This window comes from Pyxicephalus adspersus, chromosome 2, assembly GCF_032062135.1.
Source record: "Pyxicephalus adspersus chromosome 2, UCB_Pads_2.0, whole genome shotgun sequence".
Classification (NCBI taxonomy): Eukaryota; Metazoa; Chordata; class Amphibia; order Anura; family Pyxicephalidae; genus Pyxicephalus; species Pyxicephalus adspersus.
In genome coordinates, this window is record NC_092859.1 from 126,278,347 (window position 1) to 126,298,206 (window position 19,860).

A 19,860-nucleotide genomic window follows, 5' to 3' on the forward strand; every position below is an offset into this window, starting at 1 on the left:
GAGATCTCCCAGACTAATAATGAATTCCATTCACCTTTAAGTGGCTCACTTTAATATGATAATCAATCAGGACTACAGCAACACCAATTACTTAGAACCAGACAAATACCAATAGTTTTACTAACCAAAGGTATAAACAAACATGTGTGGTCAAACATGTCAAGCATACCCAGAGCCTGAAAAGTATGTCAGCAATGTAAACCAGTCAGGGCACTAATCCCTAAAAGAGTTTTAAAAAAACTGTCACTGGAATGAACACCATACAGAAATATGTGCAAACATTGGCAATGCTTGTGTAATCTTTCACGCCATATGCAATAATACAAATACCCAAAGCGTATTTTACATTTGTGTAAAAAAAAAACCACAGTCTTGACCGAGAAAAAAAGCAATGTTTATTTTATTACATTAATGAACCAGACAGGCACTGGGTACATTGCTGATGTTTAAACCCAGAAACAAAAAGTAATATTGCAGCTTACTAGAACTGGTTGCTGCATGAGTTTGTTTTTTCCCCAGCCTTTATTCTGTTATTCCTTCCTACCCTAGGCAGCTTGCTCAAAATTTTACAATCAGAACACTTTTGTCCTCTTCATCAACACAACATAGGGGGGATCTTCGGTCCAGAGAAATTAACTGGTTAGGACAGATAACAAAGTGGTATTTCTGCGCAGCATAGACATAGTGGACAAGCTCTCCATAAATGCAGAATATAGACTATCATGAGTAAACCTGGGTGATCCAGAAAACCTAAAATGGATCTGGTCCAAGACTAAAAAAAACAGCCTACTAAAAGCAAATTATGTATAGGAAATCCATTACAGGTTTGCTTGATTATCCAGGTTCTCTCATGATACCCCTATATTCTCCAGTCTTCAGGGGCTTTCATAAATCAGGCTCAGTGTGGTCAGTTCACTGCAATAGGAAGAAATCAGCTCACCGGATTTCTGTTATTTCATTTTTGCCCTTACAATAAAGAAACAACTAAATATTTTTAATATTTGGTTTTTACCCCAAAAAAGAGCAAATAAGCCTACACCTTGAGCAATATGTGGCAACTACAGAACTATATATTTACTATGTATGGGTAATTTCAAACACAGTATACACTGATGACTTTGGAGTCATCTCTAAAATCAACTTGTACCAATAAAAAAAAAAAAAAAAAGAAAGTAAATGCCAAAGTTTTAAAGAGCTATTTTCAATTGAACTGTACAGGAACAGCAGACCATTGCATTGCACAGCGTACACATCAGAAACAGGTTTTCAAAGACTTACTTAACCTATGGTGGCCTTTAATAATCCAATACCAACTAGAGATCACCCCGTCTTTCCTGCACCTATTGTTGTCAAGGCACAGAAAGCTTGACAACCCGATATAAAACCTAGAATGCAATCCACTAGGCATAAGGTCACCTTTTATTTATTCATTGTAGTTGGTTGATTCTGAATAGAAGAGGAATTATCCATTACTAGTCAAGACTTATCATCAGAGAGGTAAGCTGTGACAAGTTTAAACAAAGTTCCCATACAACATAATTTCTGTATTTATATGGCTGCACCCAACACTATAATTGCCCCCCTATGTATAGCCATCATTGTTTTCTTTATTTATACTATTTTTCCACTTATCAGACATAAATGCATATTTGTGCGGTGAGAACCATCTCTGAAAAATTGTCCCTTTATTAATCGTTAACGCAGCATGACAACCATATTGACAAGAATCAAAGTTTTTACAAAAGCTTGTCTACTGTGAAAACCCCCGTTGTGTCTGTAAAGTATATCAGAGGCCAGTACTTTCCTATGGGGAGTCAATAAATCATTGTTCATCTTCACCGAGCAGAAAGATAAAATAACTTGTGTAAAACATGCTAATGAATAGGTCAAAGAAGTTATTCACCAATTCCAACACCGAAGCAGAATCAGCGTTATTTTCCTTCTCACCCCCTGCAATTTCAGATGACCGGTATTTCAGCTTCTTCTATTCTTTCTATATGAGGAGAATGAAGAATCGGCAGCCACATGACTGTCTGTTGTTTCAGAGGCAAGCAATGTAAATGGCATGAAGATATTTAATGAGCCCATTCTTCTTTACTCCGAAATAACACTGAAACGTTACTAATTAGTAAGAACTCGGCTGGTGACTGCTTTTTGTTTGCAAAGGACAAGCGTCTGTATGGTGAGAGGAGCCAGACTTTCCCTCAAAGAAGAATTTATTTTCTATTTTTTTTTTTGTTCAAGCCACCTTTGACTAGATTTTACAGTGCTGCTATAATGTAATGCGTTGTATGAAATTTCAGTATTTGACGTTGGATGAATCTTCCTTCTCAGATCTTTGCTTGAATAAAAAAAAAAAAAAAAAAAGGCATTTTACCAGGCACTTGATAGCGGAGACTCCCCCCACCCCAAACTAAGGGTCAGTTTGAGAAGGGCTCTATTACATTGGTAGTCAGTAGGAGGAAGAATCTTATATTGGTGGTCAGTAAGAAGAATAAGTGACACTCGCACCCCTGACCACCAATGTAAAATGCATCCTGTTATCTTGACGCCCAAAGTGAAAAATGTCTCTCTTACAGATTGCTTAAAAGATTATTATTATTACTATTATTATTATTATTATTATTATTATTATAATTAACTTGTATGTATAGAGCACCAACATATTACACATGGTTTTACTAAGTCTATAATCATGTCACTAGCTTTACCTCAAAGAGGCTCACAATCTAATGTCCCTACCATAGTCATATGTCATTAACACAGTCTAAGGTAATTTTGAGGGGGATATCTAATTAACCGAACTGTATGTTTTGAAAATGCGGGAGAGATTTGGAACAGGTAGTCCTATCCTTTGTATGTATAAAACATTAGGGTTGGATTACCATATGTTTATTAGCAGCCAGGAGGGTCATCCTTACAAAATGGAATAACTTGGTAGCACCTACTTTGCAAGGAGTAATCACAATGTTGAAAACAGTTTTTGATAAAGAAAAATTTGAAGAAAGGCCGGAAGATAAACAAATCCCCTTTTTTTTTTCTTTTTTTTTTTTTAAATATGGCATTAGTTTAGAGAGAAGGTACTCCGTGTTCATGAAAAAATGCATGTATATGATAGATTTGAATACTCCACATGGTCTGTCCTAATATAAATATATCTGTTACTTTTATGGCAGGTTAATAATAAATCAGCTATGATTCATGGATGTTAAATGTGAAGCCACCCTTTTATGTATGTTTTTGGGCAATGGGTTTTGGCTTGCGTTTAAATTGATTTTTGTTTGCTAATAGCATACCTTCAGTAAAATATTGCAGCTGATGTAACGTCTGCTATTTACCAACTTGCACCGTAATGTCAATTTTGTAACCTTTATTTATCGTATGCTATGTTTTGTTGTAATGTTTTCTATATATAAATAAATAAAAATTATATAAAAAAAAATGCAGGAGGTAAACCCAATGCAAACACAGAGAGAACATGCAAAACCAATGTAGATAGCATCCTGGCGGACATTTAAACCTGGAACCTAGCAAAGTGCTAAACTCTGAGTCACTGTGCTGCCCAATGACATTGCCCTTTGTAGGAGTGACATTGTTCCTTGATGCACTCAGGCATCCAGCAAATGCAAGTGAGCACACTTAAGTGCACAATTGCCACATGTACACACACAATTACTTTTTTTATCTTAACAAAAGAGACATGCAAAGTCAATTCTGTTAAATCTCTACCTATAAGTAATTTCTAAAACACTGATCAAGTCACTAACCCAGAACAAGCATGCAGAACTCTAATCTAAACTCAGTTGTGTATTTGTAGCTGTATAGTTATTGCAATATCCAGCGATGCCAGAAAAACAATTTCAGTATGGCTGCTTGCACTTTCAGAATCAGGTTAGAACTGACATAATCTATATTTCTACACTAACTGTTACCCTTTTTGAGCCAGCAACAATGCAAGATTTTTATTACCAGCTGCCAAGTCTTCTCTAGTGTCTGTGTTGCGTGCAACATTTGCCCTTTCCCACCAACAAACAAATAAAGCAGTGATTTATACAAAAGATGCCCCTGATTCTGGAACCTTCCGCATCAATGCCCGCTATACATGTGCATTACAAAGTGACTGTTGATCCAGGGAACATATGATTGCCTCATGGAATCAGGAAGGAATTTTTTTCCCCTGTTGAAGCAAATTGTACCAGGGTTTTTTTTGCCTTTTTTTTTGTTTTTAATGTTTTAATGTCTCCTCACAGAAGGCAATATTCAACAAGCAAGAAATCAATTCTGCACCCCAACAGTCTTCAGCCTGGGTCTTTTGTGGCAAATGTTTGATTTACCACATTAACAAATGCAGAAAAACAGGTTTGCTTAGCAGAAGGTTACTTTAAAAACTACCTTTAGCATTTAGAAAAATAGCTTATGTTCACACAACTATTCAACAAGCAAAGTAATAGATATACAACATACAACTTTTCAAAGTCAAACATCTAATTGATAAATGAAGGACAACCCTATAGAGAGCAGAAAAGTAGCATAACCACTGCAAATGCTTCATAAGCAGAAATCAGAGTTTGCATAATTGATGAGGAAAATTGGCTGCCCCAATTTACACAAATATTTAAAATCTACAGAAACAATTCCCTGAAAACACCAACGCTTATAAACTGCAATACTTGCATGAAATTGATTCAACCCAAATATTTACAAACATCTTTAGAAAAGTGTAAACAGTTTAAAGTTCTAAAATTTAATTAGCGTCCAACAGAGTCTCCAATAATTCCTTAGTTAGCACAATGAGCCCACAGAGAGGGTCAGATTGCCCGACCAAATACAATCAAAGTCCCCTTTCTCAGACACGTAATCAGCGACGGGTCTATTTCTCAGAAAGTCTACAAAGCACCCTAATTCCTGGGAATTATCAGGTCAAAATCAGAAACCTTGAGAGCAAGGCTGAGGAGATTAGCTCATTACACGTTGTTGTAGTAACATTGCATTCTTTAGAAAATGTAAATCCAACATTTAGATTAAAGTCACAAAAACCAAAGAGAAACTAGCAAGGCTAACTGAAAAGTCTTCAACATGACAAAACCTCTTTTCTTTCAACAGATATACACATTCAAACGGAAAAAGCTATTGAAATTTGGATGGACAGCATTCCTAACATGGCTTAAAGCCTAGCAGTCAGAATTACAACCTATTAAAAAGGAAGGCATGTGTCATTTGTTCATATTTGGATGGAGGAGTCAGCAAAAATGTGATGTACTTACAGTTTACACTGGCGCAGTACAGCAAAGCAACTGACAATACAGGGAAAATGATAAAAAGCTTTTATAGGATTACTTCAACATAGTTCAAATGCAGTATATAGAAAAAAATACGAAGAAAAATTAGGATTCCAGTATGTTCTAGTTGGCCTCATCATTTTTCACTTCCCTGAAGAAGCATATCTTGCGAAACGTGTTGAAAGATAGAAAGACACTTGAGACTATAATGTATGGCAAATAATATTGGTACATGTATGTTTCAATATTTAAATAAATTATGATTTTAATAATAGGTTTGTGAATGTCAGTTGATGACAGAAAAAATATTTTTACAATGTTTGCTTGCATGTTTTGTATTCTTGGCGATATTGGATGTAACACCAGTTCTATTTGCTAATCTATAGAACCTACTAAGAGTATCACAGTCCATTGACAAGATGCTTAACATGCAGGTATTAACAATTTGTTTTAACACCAAACAGTCAAGTCACTACAGGAAATTGGTTAAATTCTTGGATCTTTACGTTGGGACAGGGAGAAGATCCACTTTTGATTGAAAATATACAAGGGCTTTTTCATACTAAGTGCTAGAATGCATTTTCCTGCAGTTCCACAATGCTTACCAATGCAAGAACAATGAAGAAGCAATTGTTATAAATGTTTTCAAGTTTATAACAAACACAGGGCTGCATGAACTTGATGAAAAAAATGGAAAACTTCAACTGTGCTAGCAACATCACTAGTTCAATTATCTCCACTTGATCTATCAAACACATTAGAACCATCCCAATAGGGTTAGCACTGATCCTGAGACTTAAGTGAAGGCCTTGTGTTAGGTTACAGCAAACTGAAACTAAAATTTATACCTGGCATAAAAAGGTAGTCAACCCTTTTATGTAAGGTAAAAATTACCTTTTCTTCTTTCCCATTTCCTTAATTCTATATCCACCTCTTTTTGTTCCAAGGTTTCTTCGTTCTCTGAGCCAACATGATTTCCACACCTTTACAAGACCAGCCTACTGGTCAATCTTTAAATAATCCATAATGAACTGACAAGCTTACATTTTATTGTGCCGATTCCTCCTCTTTGACCCATCATGGCCACAACTAAAAAAAAAATTCTCCTCTGAAAATCATATATATTAAATTGAGCAGACATTCCCCTCTTACATTAAACCCACTTCCCCAGCAATTTGTTTGTCTGTGAAAATCTTTACCCCCATAACTATGAAGGAACATATAGAAAACTGTCTGAATACAATGGTCTTTTACTACAGCTCTAACAAAACCTTACTGCAATTTTTTAAACAAGTGTTTTGCTCACCCCATATATCGAAGGTGCCATCTTTTGTGGGGGTGATGCTAACCTCATTCTTATAGCAAATTGCTCTAACCCTCAGTGGCTGAAACCATCTACATTCAGGCCAAGTCTACTTGTCTCTTAATCATTTAGGCATAGGCAGTGTAGAGCTCAGCTCAGTATATGGTGCTGCTGCAAACTGAGCTAGCCACCGATGACAACGTAACGCCTGCACATCAGCAGTAGTCATACAATGGCCAAAGAGGGTCTCCATGCACTCAGAAGTCCACCAATGGAGGTGGCAGCAAAGATTGCAGCCTCCTAGGATGTGGGAATTAAGGATCATTAACTTGTCATCACTGCAGGGCAGCTGTACATAGGTCTGTGACAGAATTGGCAAGTATGCACAGCATTATGGCAAAGGTTATGCCTTGAGAGATGTAAGATGAAAACTTGCAATCTGTAAAAGCCCAGTTTAACCAAAAAGGGTATCAAACTACAAACCATTTCCAATAAATTATAGCTAGCATGGTACAATACTCTACTACAAGTCTCTACCACACTATGGCAGCCAAGGTCTATTCTCGTCTATTCAATCTACATTGCCTGTAGGATGCAAAATTTATTATATCCCAGTATTCACAGTCTCTCATCCTAAGAACTTGCAGATAGTCCTTATCTGTCAAAGCTCAGCAGTTTCTGAGTGAACACAAGAGATTAAGAAACTACTCCAGTTAAATCACAGAAGTAGACTTTAAAAATAAATTGTTCAGGTGAAACAGATACAAGAGTAACAATATTTTGATCACCAAAATTATTTAACTAATACTTCTTCAGCAGTCTGTTCCACTCTTCATGGGAGGGATAGAGGTATATTGGTCGTTCTGCTTATCAATTAGAAAGCTGGTTGAACATTGCATAATTTATAGCCATCTTAACTAATTAGTATGCAAACAGCTATTGGAGGTGATTTTTTTGTTAAATACTTTTTGATAGCAAGGCAACACAGTATGTAAGGCTACGTACACACGTCAGATGATTCTCTTCTGATAATCGCCTCAGGGCTGATATCGGACAGAAATGTGGCGTGCTCGTCGTCTGAACGACCGTCCTGGCCGATCCACGGAAGAACGATCATAACGACAGTAAAAGAGAGAGTGCAGCGGGGGGCCGCTCCATCATTCTCCCCCTATGCATAGAGCAGAACGGCGCTGTATGTACAGCACTCGTTTAAGCATAGTGCAGTCTTTTGCCGTTGGAAAGGATCGTGAAAGATCCTTTTCATTGACAATTATTGCACTTGTGTAAATTTGTTTAAGAGCTATTTAGTGGCAGCTTTAAAGAATTCCAAGTCAAAGATATGTATTTTTTTACACTCCAAAAAGCCTCTCTTATGCTACATTAAAAATAATGTGTCCACTGGTGATTTTGATGATATCACTATAGACATAAGTCAATTTACACTGTAGAGTACGATGAGTTACTAGATCATTTACCTGCATTGTCTCTTGCAGACTCTCTCGCAGTTTCCTCAGTTCTTTTTCATATTGCTCTTTCAGTTTATCAATTTCCTGATCATGAGTTGACACTTCTTCTTTCAGTGCTCCCTTTAAAGCAGTAAGCTCCCGTTCTCGCTTTCTTAACAAGTCTTCTTGTTCTTCTTTTGCCATTAGCAATTCTTGAACTCCTTGTTTCATGTGCATGAGTTCCTGAGAAATGTAAGAATATGGAATAAATTTACTAAACATTAACCTGTGATAACAAGCATCTAAAAAAGATTGTTGTCATAATAGTCACCATCTGGCATGTTTACATCAAATAGAAAAAAAAATAAGATTTTCCAGACTTTTTGGTTGGACACTATACTACACCTTTTATAACACATTGTAACTTAGGTAACAACCTAAAGGAAAAGCTGCTATGGGGTTGCAACACTTTGGGGTTGGAGGGGTTGTATTATTTTTTCAGTGCACCGTTTGTGCAAAGAATACCCCCAGAATAGTAATTTGCTGCTACTGTGATTTAATTTCCTATTGTTTTCAGACATCTGCATTAGGATACTAATCAAATTTAGGCACCCCCCTATTCAAATCAGTTTGAAAAGGCCATGGAAAACTGAGGTTTTTTATTAGGGATCATTATTAGGGATAGCTTTTTTAGGGATATTATATTGGACTTTTTGCCAAAAAAGTCATTAAAAGTTATTAAAAATATTGGAACAAAAATGCCGCCAAGATCAAAAATTGAAAATTAAACTCCATACAAGTAGCTAGCTAATGCACAGTGCTACCTAAGAGAAGTCGTAAAAGTTTGCCATTCTTGTGATATACGTATTACTACCAGACAGCACAGTTAGGAAGATCACTGCATTCATCTTGCATTCATGGTACAGTGAGCAGGCTGGAGACACAGATGACAAATGACAGCTGAATTGCTAGACGTTTTACACCTTTATTTTAAATCTGGCAACCACAAAACTAGCGGCACACTTCACTGAATTAAAACAGTAAACATAAGTATTTAATTTGTCCATTTATCAGATTTCCAGGAGTATTTAAACACTCATCAAATGTATAGTTTGTGTGCAGTTATAAAGAACAGACATGTATGACAGTCCCTGTGGTTTCTTTTTCCACCACAATAGACTTTTCATGATCTAGAGTGTGTAAATTCACAAATAAGTTAAAATATATATATGTAACAAATAGCAGCAGCATTAACAAAGGAGCAGCATTTATGTGATCTATGCATTCTGTATCACCTACCTCTATCAAAGCTTCCCTCTCTCCATCATCAACAGAGTGCTTTGCATTGTCTAATTCATCATGCATTTCTGACAGCTGTTCCTGCAAGTCTCTAATTTCAGTCTGATATTGCTCCTGTTCCATCTTCAGCTCAAATAATCTGTCAAAATCGGAACAAATGCAACACAAATTAAAAAAAAAAAAAAAGATGCTACCACAACTAAATTAGATAAAAGTCCCAAAGAAAACAGACTGTCAAGTCTGTATATAAAAAAGCAGGAATAGAGGAAAAAATATATTGTCTTAGAAAATCTCTGGAAAAGAAGTTTCTCAACCATATTCCAGGACACCAGACCTCAAACAAGATGCCCATTTTAGGGAGGAACAAAAACCTGAAGTGCTACTTAACATGTCAGGACTGCAATATTGTTAAGGATTAGGTTTAGTTTTGCAAACCTGCTCATTTAGGTCACAGAACTAATTGCAATCGTTGATTAGTTTCTTAGTAGGTGTTTCTTTTTCCATGGCTTCATATAGGCTTCTGTAATATATTGAGCTTGACCCATGTGGTTATGAAAAAGTTAGAAGATTGTTTTCCCCAGATACTAAAAAACTAATTTTACTTTATGTTCAAAATAATGCTATTGTTTAAATGCAGTCACACAATTAAACTATCCATTGTTTCTTGAGATCCTTGCAAATTTCATCAAGAATCAAATCTGTAGTGTTTTTAAAAATAGCTTATGTCATATACAGGAGAAGAAAATTCAGCTAGTGAGGTATTTGTAAATTGTAAATGCTTAGCATAAGCTACAGAAAGGGATAATGTTATAAGTGTTTAAAATGAATGCAGTTGATGGTACAAAACCCTTGCCCTAAGGTTAGTAAGCATTAGCATTGAAGAATATCTAATAAAAGCAGACTTTTGAACAAATCACTGTTATAAGCTTCACATATAACACTTTATACCTATGCAGTTTAATAAAAATGTGAAATGTTAACTTTATGAAATATCTTTATCTTTACGTTAAGGAATAGTTACTTAATCATTTAGATTGTAAGCTCTTTGGGGCAGGGTCCTCTCCTACTTCTATGTCACCGTCTGTCATTTGCAACCCCTATTTAATGTACAGTGCTTAATGTTGGCGCTATATAAATCAAGTAAAATTATAATAATCTTTTATGGCACTGAGCTTCCCAGGACATTTGTCAATTGGTGGTTTGGTTAAAACGTTATATAAAACCCTGGGAAAACCAGACATATCATACAAAAATGTTGTCATGTTAACCTAAACTTACTCTTCTAGGTGTTTTCTTAATTCTTTCTCACTCTCATTCAGTTTCCCACGAAGAACCAAGTTTTCCTCCATGCTACATTCAAGTTGTTCCTGGATGTCTTTTATGCTTGCCTTTGTTTTATTGTTCTGTTCTTTGTTGCTTTCTTGATTCTAGGTTCATGGCATGAAAAGTTTTTAGTAAAGCTCAGACACAAACATGCAATATAAATATATTTAATAAAAGGTGCACAAACCGTAACACAATAGGGCAATCAAATATTGCTTTAGGCTCTCTATCTGCATACCCGGTTTATTCTAGTGAAAACATGTTCTTCTATCAATAAAATTCTTTATAGTCCTTGTTATTAACTAGGTTTCACTTTACTACCTACTTAATGTTTAAAAAAAAAAAAAACTTGGTATGAGCAAAATATGTGAGCTGTTACTGTTGACCTTTTGAAAATGCTAGTTTGTTGTCACGAAGACCCTCTAGTTTTAGTGATTTCCAAACTTGAAAAACCATGGCGATCAAGAATCCAAAGTCTTAAAAATGTATAGTTTAAAGGAACCTAAACAATTACTGTGCTGGTATTGGACAGTTCTCATACCCACAAAATAAGCTTTAAGTTGTGCAGTGTGCGTATGGGCCAAAAATGCCCAATGCACAACTTTTATAGCATGTAAGTATCTAATAAGTCTTAACACTATGACATCAGTTTTCACTGCATCTGCTTTATTTTTTCAACGGCCAGACACTACAAGGTTTTTAACATGTACCTACTCAATAGATATCTACAGATATTCTTGAAGTCAACTATATCTACTAACACTACCTGTCCATTATTTATTTCTTTTATAGTAATATTGCATGAGGCTGTAAAGGGAAGCGATTAGTAATTTAAAATCCAGAAACTGTCCAATAATCTTTACATAGGAGTTGTGATTATCTGGCCTGAAATAAAGCCTACACGTGTTTACAGGGCCATGTTTATTGTAAATCATAATATCATGTTCAGCCTTGGACCAGTCTATACATTTATTAATATTATACAATCAGAAAAATACCACATTTACCTTTTGTTATACTATGCATTTGTTTTTGTTTTGTTTTCTACACTTGTTGAAAATTGAAATAAAGACCGTTATAAAAAAAAAAAATCCCACATAATTTTTCTGGTTTCATGTAAGGAAATAAATTCACCCTAGTTGCTAGGTCTAAATCCAAATGTATAAAGCCTTTGATACATACAGGTTTCAATGCATGTGTATATAGACTAAATCAAACAAACAGAGAAACAAAAGGGCACAAGCAATAGATATTTGGTGCACCAATAATCAGTTCTTTCATGAAATGGATATCTTCACTTAGTGTACCAAATAAAGCACAGTAATATGGCAAGTGATGGGAAAATGTATCCCGCACCTTTGTTTGTTCATCAAGCTGTTTCTGGAGAGCAACAAGCTTTTTTTCTAGTTCACTTTTCTGGTCGGTCAAAGCTTTGATTTCTGCTGTAGGATCTGGACTCTAGAAAGGGGACAAAAAGAACAGATGAATTTACCTTCATACAACATAACTAGATAAGCAATAGAACCTTTAGAAAAAATCTCAAGAGGTAAACAATATTTTCAACTAGAACATATATTTTCAATTTTGTAATGTAATAACTAGACTAAACAAATGCAATGATAGGCTACCATTTATTGGTACTGTTGTATGTCACTCTTAGTTACCATTTGAGAAAAAAAGTGAATATTTGCACACCAGTGGGGAAAAAAATTTCCAGGTATACACAGGCAATAAGTGCAGATATATCAATTGTTTCCACTGCAAAATTTGCCTATTTTCTCAGCACAATTAGAGGTGAATGAATAAAACAGAAGAAGTGACTCAGGCTGTCCACATGCTATCCAATGTACCTAAAATTGGTTAAAGAAATGATTTCAAGTAATCTTTAACCAAATATAATTTTTGTGGACCTTTTTTTTTTCCAACTTGGAATTTCTGAGTTCGGTCATATTTCTCAACTCAGAATATTTTTCTTCCTGCTCAAAGTGGTAATCTTTTGTAAATATACTAAACCATAGAAACTGTAAATCAGTTTGCAGAGCTCATCTCTATCAATAAATTGCTATAGGTTACTTCATTATTCACAAACAATTGGAACTTTCATATCAAAATATTCAGAAAAGTACAGGCATATCTTCTGTAGCCATTTCTATGCAATCTCTCTCAAACTTACATATTTCTCTTCTCACAACTTAAAAAAAAGTACTCCCACAGGTTATAACTTAAAAGTTCATTCTACCTACAGTTATTAACCAACTAGAACATTTTCTCAAATTATGAACATTCCTCCAAGATCATCAATATGCCAAAATGCCTACAGCAGTTTTTTTTATGCTGGCCCCCTTCCACATGCCAACAGGCATTATTCTAATGTTTATGTCCTAAAAGGCACCCAAACATTCTTGATGACTTGATGAACTACATCTCTCCATTACACAGAATTCCATGATTTAAAGCTGGGTGATCCAGCAAACCTGGAATGGATCTGGTCAAGCATTCAAACATTTGCTAGCAAAGAGCAAATGACTTAAGAAATCCATTCCAGGTTTGCTGGATCTCCCAGCTTCACTGATGAATGTATATCCTCTCTAGCCTTGAAGAGATTTAATAAATCAGGCCCATAATGACAATGGATAGCTCCAAATCTTCCCCATCTTTTGTATTTATAGTAGTGTATTTTAGGATAGGTCTGCATATTTGTGTATAATTTATTTTCATCACCTATGTATGTCTTTGCTTTCTATAGTGCTGATAGATAGTAAGTACCTTTTGATTTTAATTACTAGTAAGCAGAACATTCATAAATGTGGTCATAACATTTGTATTGTGTCACGGTTGAGAATAAAAATAATTATTCCAACTCTGCTCTTCTACTATTTTTCTCTATTTAAACACCAATAAACATCAAAAAGTTACATCGCAATGTAAAGCTGCTGTTTAACCAATATAAAAATGGATTTTTTAACTGTGTAATATAAACAGCAACCTCAGCTTTTTATAGGAAATGCACAAAATTACAATATACAAATAAATCAATATAACATACCAGAAGAGGATGTACACATAGAAATACATACATTCCAAGTCCACATATCACATTTCCACTAGTGTTCATTCATTCAAATTTGTGCCAGCTAGGAAATGCACTCTGTATCCAAAAATCAAATCAACAGTTTGGAACCACCACTCGTAAGAATGTACACTCGCCAAAAAATGCTCAATCAAAGAAACCTTGACCTTTTATGATTTAGGGGTCTACACCTTTTGCTCAATATCTGACCTTAGAGGTGGAAAAACAAAGATTCAATTAGCTGGATCTACAGTGTCATTCAGTGTTGGCAAAAATCCCCCCCAAAAAAAAAATTATATATATAACACATACATACATACACACACTTTTGTGGACTTTAATATGCATACTTTGGACTTTTGTATTTATATTTATACACAATCTTTTGTTATGTTTTTCCTAATATTATTATTTTTAATATTAATAATATAAGGGAGATGCTGCTTATATTACAGTTTTATAAGAAAGTTACTATGAAAAATAATTACAATGATTGTACTACTGTAACACAAATAAAGCATAAAAACACGCTACACATGAGGTGTAATAACAGAGCTCTCTTATTGTGGATGAATACATAGTAAAGCCAAGCAATAATCATTCGGTGCCTGGCACATGCGTTTGCCTGCATGTTCCAAAAATATCTTTACTTAATCTGCAAAAGAAAGTAGTCATGAGACCTAGATTATTATAAAAAAAAATCATGTTTCCATACTAAGGTTATTTAAGGTGTCACAGGTTCTACTCAGATTTACTATAATTTAATTCAGTGCACAGTTGATTAGGAATCCTGTTGTTGAGTCATGGTGTAAAATTTATATTGTTTCAAGACACAAAATTTGTTAATGAATTTCCAAATAAGACACGCAATAAAAACCACCACTCTGCTGTCAAAGAATGAAATAATCCCAAGCAGTGGGTTGGAAAGTGTAATGAATTCCCTTTTTTTTGTTAACATTTAATAAAAGCAAAAAGCCACTCTGTCAGAGTTAAACAGTGTTAATATTGATCTTGTGCTATAAAAGTAAAGCACCGGAACAACTGCAATGCTACAACAAAAGGAAATCTCAAAGCAATAAAAAAGTCATTAAGGGAAGAAAACCAATAATATGAACAGGTTCTTATCTTCACGCGTGCAAATTGTAAACATCATTTAAAGAAAAGAGAGTATGAGAATTACCTGCACATTGCTGGATGCACGGGATTTTAAAGTCTGAATCTTTTCAAAAACCAAGTTGACTTTTCTTTTGGTTGCATCGTCATTATCATGACTTCTAAAATACAAAAATTTTATTTTAACATATTCTGATTTTAAAAATGTAATATTTGCCAAGTATGAAGGTTTAGTAAGGCATTAAATATTTTGGAACTGTTCAGCCGATATTAAAGGGTGCAAGAAATTCATTTTTTTTTTTATAACTTTTACATATTTATATATCTGTTTGCAAACTCAGGCTATATGTACTTCTGCTTTAACATTGATACTTCTGCTATAACATTGATATGTCATTGATACATCGCTACCCCTGAGGAAGCCGTTTAGGGCGAAACGCTTCTGGAACAACGATCTATACGTACAAAATCTCAAATACAAGTCCAGTATATGGTTGTATGCACTTCTATAATGCTAGACGATCTCTGTATAGCGCAATTTTGGGCCTAAAACCTTAATTTTTATGTCCCTCATACACCACAAGTCGTCTATTGTGGGTGATATGAAGAGACTCTGCTGTATTGTTATAAAAATGAATATATATTACAATATTTCTCGTTTGCCATTCGTTCTTTACATCTCATTTGTTCTTTACTATTATCCAGGGTAGGCATATAGTCCTTTAGGAGCCCTTTAGGACTAAAAATTTAATAACCACTACAAATCTAATCCTCTATCCATACTGGTCTCAGGACATATAAACATATATTTCAATATCCCACTATACATAGGGCTATTGTCAAGGGTTTTGCACATACAAGCTACTAGCACATAAAGCTATGATGCACTGTGGCACTACAAAGAGGGGTTCTATGGGGACCACATCAAAGTTTAGCTTTAAAAATTTCTTTCATCTGTAATTCTAGATAGATTTTACCATAAACATATTACACACAGCTAAATTACGAACCCTTCTTTCAAGTAATTAAAGAGTATCTGCTTTGCAGTTTCTTCATTGGTTTGCTGTGCTAGTTGTTGCTGGCCCTTCAAGAGGTCTGGTGTCACCTAAAATTAAAAAACACCCACAAACATAGTTATTACAAGGTTATTAAACAAACACAGAACAAAACACTATAAAGAAGCAAAGTAAAATACAGACTGGAACATTTCAGAATCATTGTAAACCATTCTTCACTTCATGTGCAGCTGTCTATTAGAGGAATACTAAAAATATGTGTGGATCCTAGCCCTTGAGAACGGGAATTGTGGGCCCCTGCTTTAAAGTGTTAGCCAAACTAAATATTATGGTTTTAAGTAGCTGGTAATTATTTAAATCGGCTACTGGCTTCTTATACTTCTTATGTACTCCAGTAAAGAGATCACTTAGCTTGAGTTCCCAAGTTGAACCACTTAATGTTGGCAGTGCAAGAGGCTTTTTTCTATTTACACTGAGAACAATGAAGCAGGAAAGGATTGACACATTGCAGCAGCTGTAAAAGTGGAACTGTAATATATGAAACTAAGCCAGAAACAAACCTAATGTCCCATAACTTTTCGGTAGGTATCGATGTCCGTGGTGTTCATCCATAGCCAATGATTAGCTTTGGTGGGTTATAGTTTTACATTTAAACTTTACCCAAAGTTATTCAAAGTTTGGAGCTCTTTTAGGGTTTTAAAGTTACCATTGACCCTGGACTGAATTTAAGATATTGAACAACAAGGTCACTTGATGTGCCTTCAACAGTAATCCAGCAATGTTGCCTATGACACGGACCCAGCTGGCCCCCCTTGAGCAGGTGCCTAGCAGACCTTTTCATTCCTATGGGTAGCTGTGCATCTGGATTCCTCCAGTGCATGCTTTGTAAATGACATGCCTATATGATTGCAAGGAACCGCAGAGCACATGGACTGGGTGAAAAAAAAGCCAGCCATGTCCATGTTGGAGGTATATTCAGGACTGTAGGTAAATAAAACACCCTAATTCAGTGTGGTATAAGGCTGTAGTAAAAGGGAACTTCACCAATGGTAAAGTTGTACTTTAACTTTTAACAACAAGTATATTGGTCAAGGAATATATTTTCTCATTCAAAACCTAATATTTTATCTTTCCCTAGTAAAAAAAAGAAGTCTACTATAGATTATTTCATGAAATCAGTCCCTGCTTTTACACATTGCACTGATTACAAAATCAATCAATGCTTTTTTTTGCAGAGAGAAGACTGACTTTCATTAGATAGTTTAACTGCAGATATACATAGAACCCTGTGGATTATCCTCCATTATGCACCACTTCCATTAGCATAGCCCTCCTGGCTTCTCCACGGGAAAGGAATCAGTCTTTCTCTTATAGCTTTATCTTTGCAGTTACATATCGAGAGCCAAGTAATAAAAGATACATTTAACTCATTCCATAGCTGCAGGAATATCGGGATCTGTCTGAATTCATTGAAATGGGTGGAGAAGGGTATTTTCCATAGTCAGGAAGTGCCTTTAGACTGCAGTCATTTTCCACCCATGTGTACATATGTATTGAACTGATAGTAAGAAGGGTGGAGTGGGGATTAGTAATCACAGATGAATTTTGTCACATGTTACAACACTACAGTGATACAGGTTAGAATGCTACAAACTATTTGTAAAGATGCACAAAACACCAGGGAAAGATCACTTTCGAGGAAAAAAGCTCAAAATAAAATAACCATACAAAATGCATTCTGACAAAGATTTGTCCCAACCCAAAAAAAGCAAGTTGTTTTTCTGCAAATCAAAAAAAACATTTTTAGGAAAGCCTGTTTTTCGACTACCCACTGATTCTTTAGGTTCATTACAAATTCCCTGAACATAGAATTGTCACAAAAGTTGGGGAGACCAAGATGACCTTGTAGGAATATATTCCACAAAAGGAATTAAAAAAAAGCAGATTTTTCCTTAATTCAAGGTTAAAATATTTTTAAACCCATGCAAGGATAAATGTAGCCCATTAGCTATTATGCTAAGATCGAATAAATCTTTTAATGCCACCGCCTATACTGCAGTCTTCCTCCTTTTATTGGGCAGCCATATTCCAGGAGGCCTGGTATGGGCTGAAGCGGGGCAAAGACTTGCTGTCCCCTTTTTTTGGCCAGTCAGTTTCTACTCCTGAGAAGGGGTCTTTTTTAACTTCACCTAATAAAAAAAATTTCCCAATTTTTTTCCCCTGTTGAAGCAAATTGTACCAGGGGTTTTTTGCCTTCCTCTGGACCAACTATGTCTTATAGGGTTTTATATCTGGAATATCCTTATTTCCCTAGTGGTTGAACTTGATGGACTTTTCTCAACCTGACCTACTATGTAACTATCTAGACAGGATAAATGATTTGTGTACCAACTTGGTACAAATGTTTTCCTCTGCAGCTAACAAGTACACTCTAAACTGATGAAAATGTATTTCTGAATCGAATGTGTAAATTAATAATTGTTGATGGAAATATTGGGATGATAATGAGCTCAAATACAACGTAACCCCTATAAGTAGCTTATCAATGTGGTTACCAACTGATTCTTTAACTTTGATTTATTGAGTAATTTAATAAATCCGTTCTGTCTCCATAGAACTTACTGATATGGTTTTGGTGACAATACCATTTTCAGGGGCTTTGTATATTTGTATATTTTCAGGGGCAATAATATGTAAATGAGACAGAATGAGGAGGTTATCGGTCGATCCTATTCACAACTACATGAGAATTGCGACCTATTCACTATACAGAGGATCCCTAATTTTAAGAATTAAATTAAGAATTTAGGATCCCTAAATTTAAGAATTTTAAAGTATATACAAAGAAGAGAGCATTCTGTATCCCGACACACTTGGCCTCATGGCTTCCTCAGGGAGCTTGCGGAGAGCATTAGAGACTGTACACAAAGGTATCATACATGTATTTAAAGTTGATGTACATGCATATACAATCAAGATAAAAAAAATGCAAAGTAGGTATTTATAAAGCAACTGTAAGTCTACAGAAATAATCAGGTGTCACTAGTTTCTAGGAGCAAGTAATGTTATTGTTATAGAACTCCCGATTCTAGAGAAGTAAATGTTTCAGGAAGTATATATGCAATAAGGGGGGTGGATGTATTTTTTGAGGGTCAGAGTAATGTTCTAAAATTAGTATTCCCAGTGGAAAGATTTTTAAAGCCATTTTTATAACATTGATTCTATAGTATAGAGGTAACATGGGCTGGAAGGTTTGAATGCTTGAGATTAGTGGAAGAATGCACAGGACATAGGATACTGAATTCCTCACATGGCCAACAGGTATTATTGTGCTTCATATTTACCAGACCAAAAGGAAGGAAATAGTAGGAGATATTGTCAGGGCTTACATACACTTTAAATAAAGGTTTGATGTATCTTAATATTAAGCCCCCACCCCCCTCTACAAAACCAATGAATAATTAAAAAAAAAAAAATAAAAGCATAGCCAGTGACAATAAATATGTTTTTATCATGTTCCTGTGTCTTGTGCAGCTTTAGGAAACTACACATCTTATGTAGCATTATTTGATTAAAGCACAAGAAAACCAAATGCTTGATAAAAGTATCATTAAAGGAAATATTGTGACTGAGCTTTGTATCTAGCCATGCTGCAGACTTGGATAGCAGCAAATTAACAATATGTGACTCGGCTGAAACTGCATATTCTGATCCTATACATCTCATCATCATCTACTGCCCTGTTCTTATGAAGGCTGTGATTTTGACTTTCAGTTGTATACCAACTGGGTATCCTTGTAATTTCTATAAATCTCCTGAAGAAGTAGACTGTGTGCTATGAAACGTGTTGAGTCTCATGAATGTATATTCACTATTATGTTGACTGTGCAACTCAAACTTGGACTACTGTTACTCATATATACCGTTACTTACATTACGTTACTTATACCTACACAATATCTGTGGGGTTGTTACACTACAATATTAAAATCTTGAAATTGGAAGTGTACCC

The 19,860-nt window shown here is 35.2% G+C and overlaps 1 protein-coding gene across 1 annotated transcript in view; it reads right to left on the reverse strand.

The window, feature by feature from the left end:
- CGNL1 (cingulin like 1) overlaps nt 1-19,860 on the reverse strand; it is a gene marked incomplete in the record, with an annotated part of 71,191 nt that overhangs the window by 30,940 nt on the left and 20,391 nt on the right. The window contains 6 exon segments of the mRNA XM_072402328.1: nt 8,058-8,270; nt 9,327-9,465; nt 10,605-10,753; nt 12,006-12,107; nt 14,900-14,993; nt 15,843-15,937. Of these exon segments, the coding sequence (XP_072258429.1) occupies nt 8,058-8,270; nt 9,327-9,465; nt 10,605-10,753; nt 12,006-12,107; nt 14,900-14,993; nt 15,843-15,937 (792 nt within the window).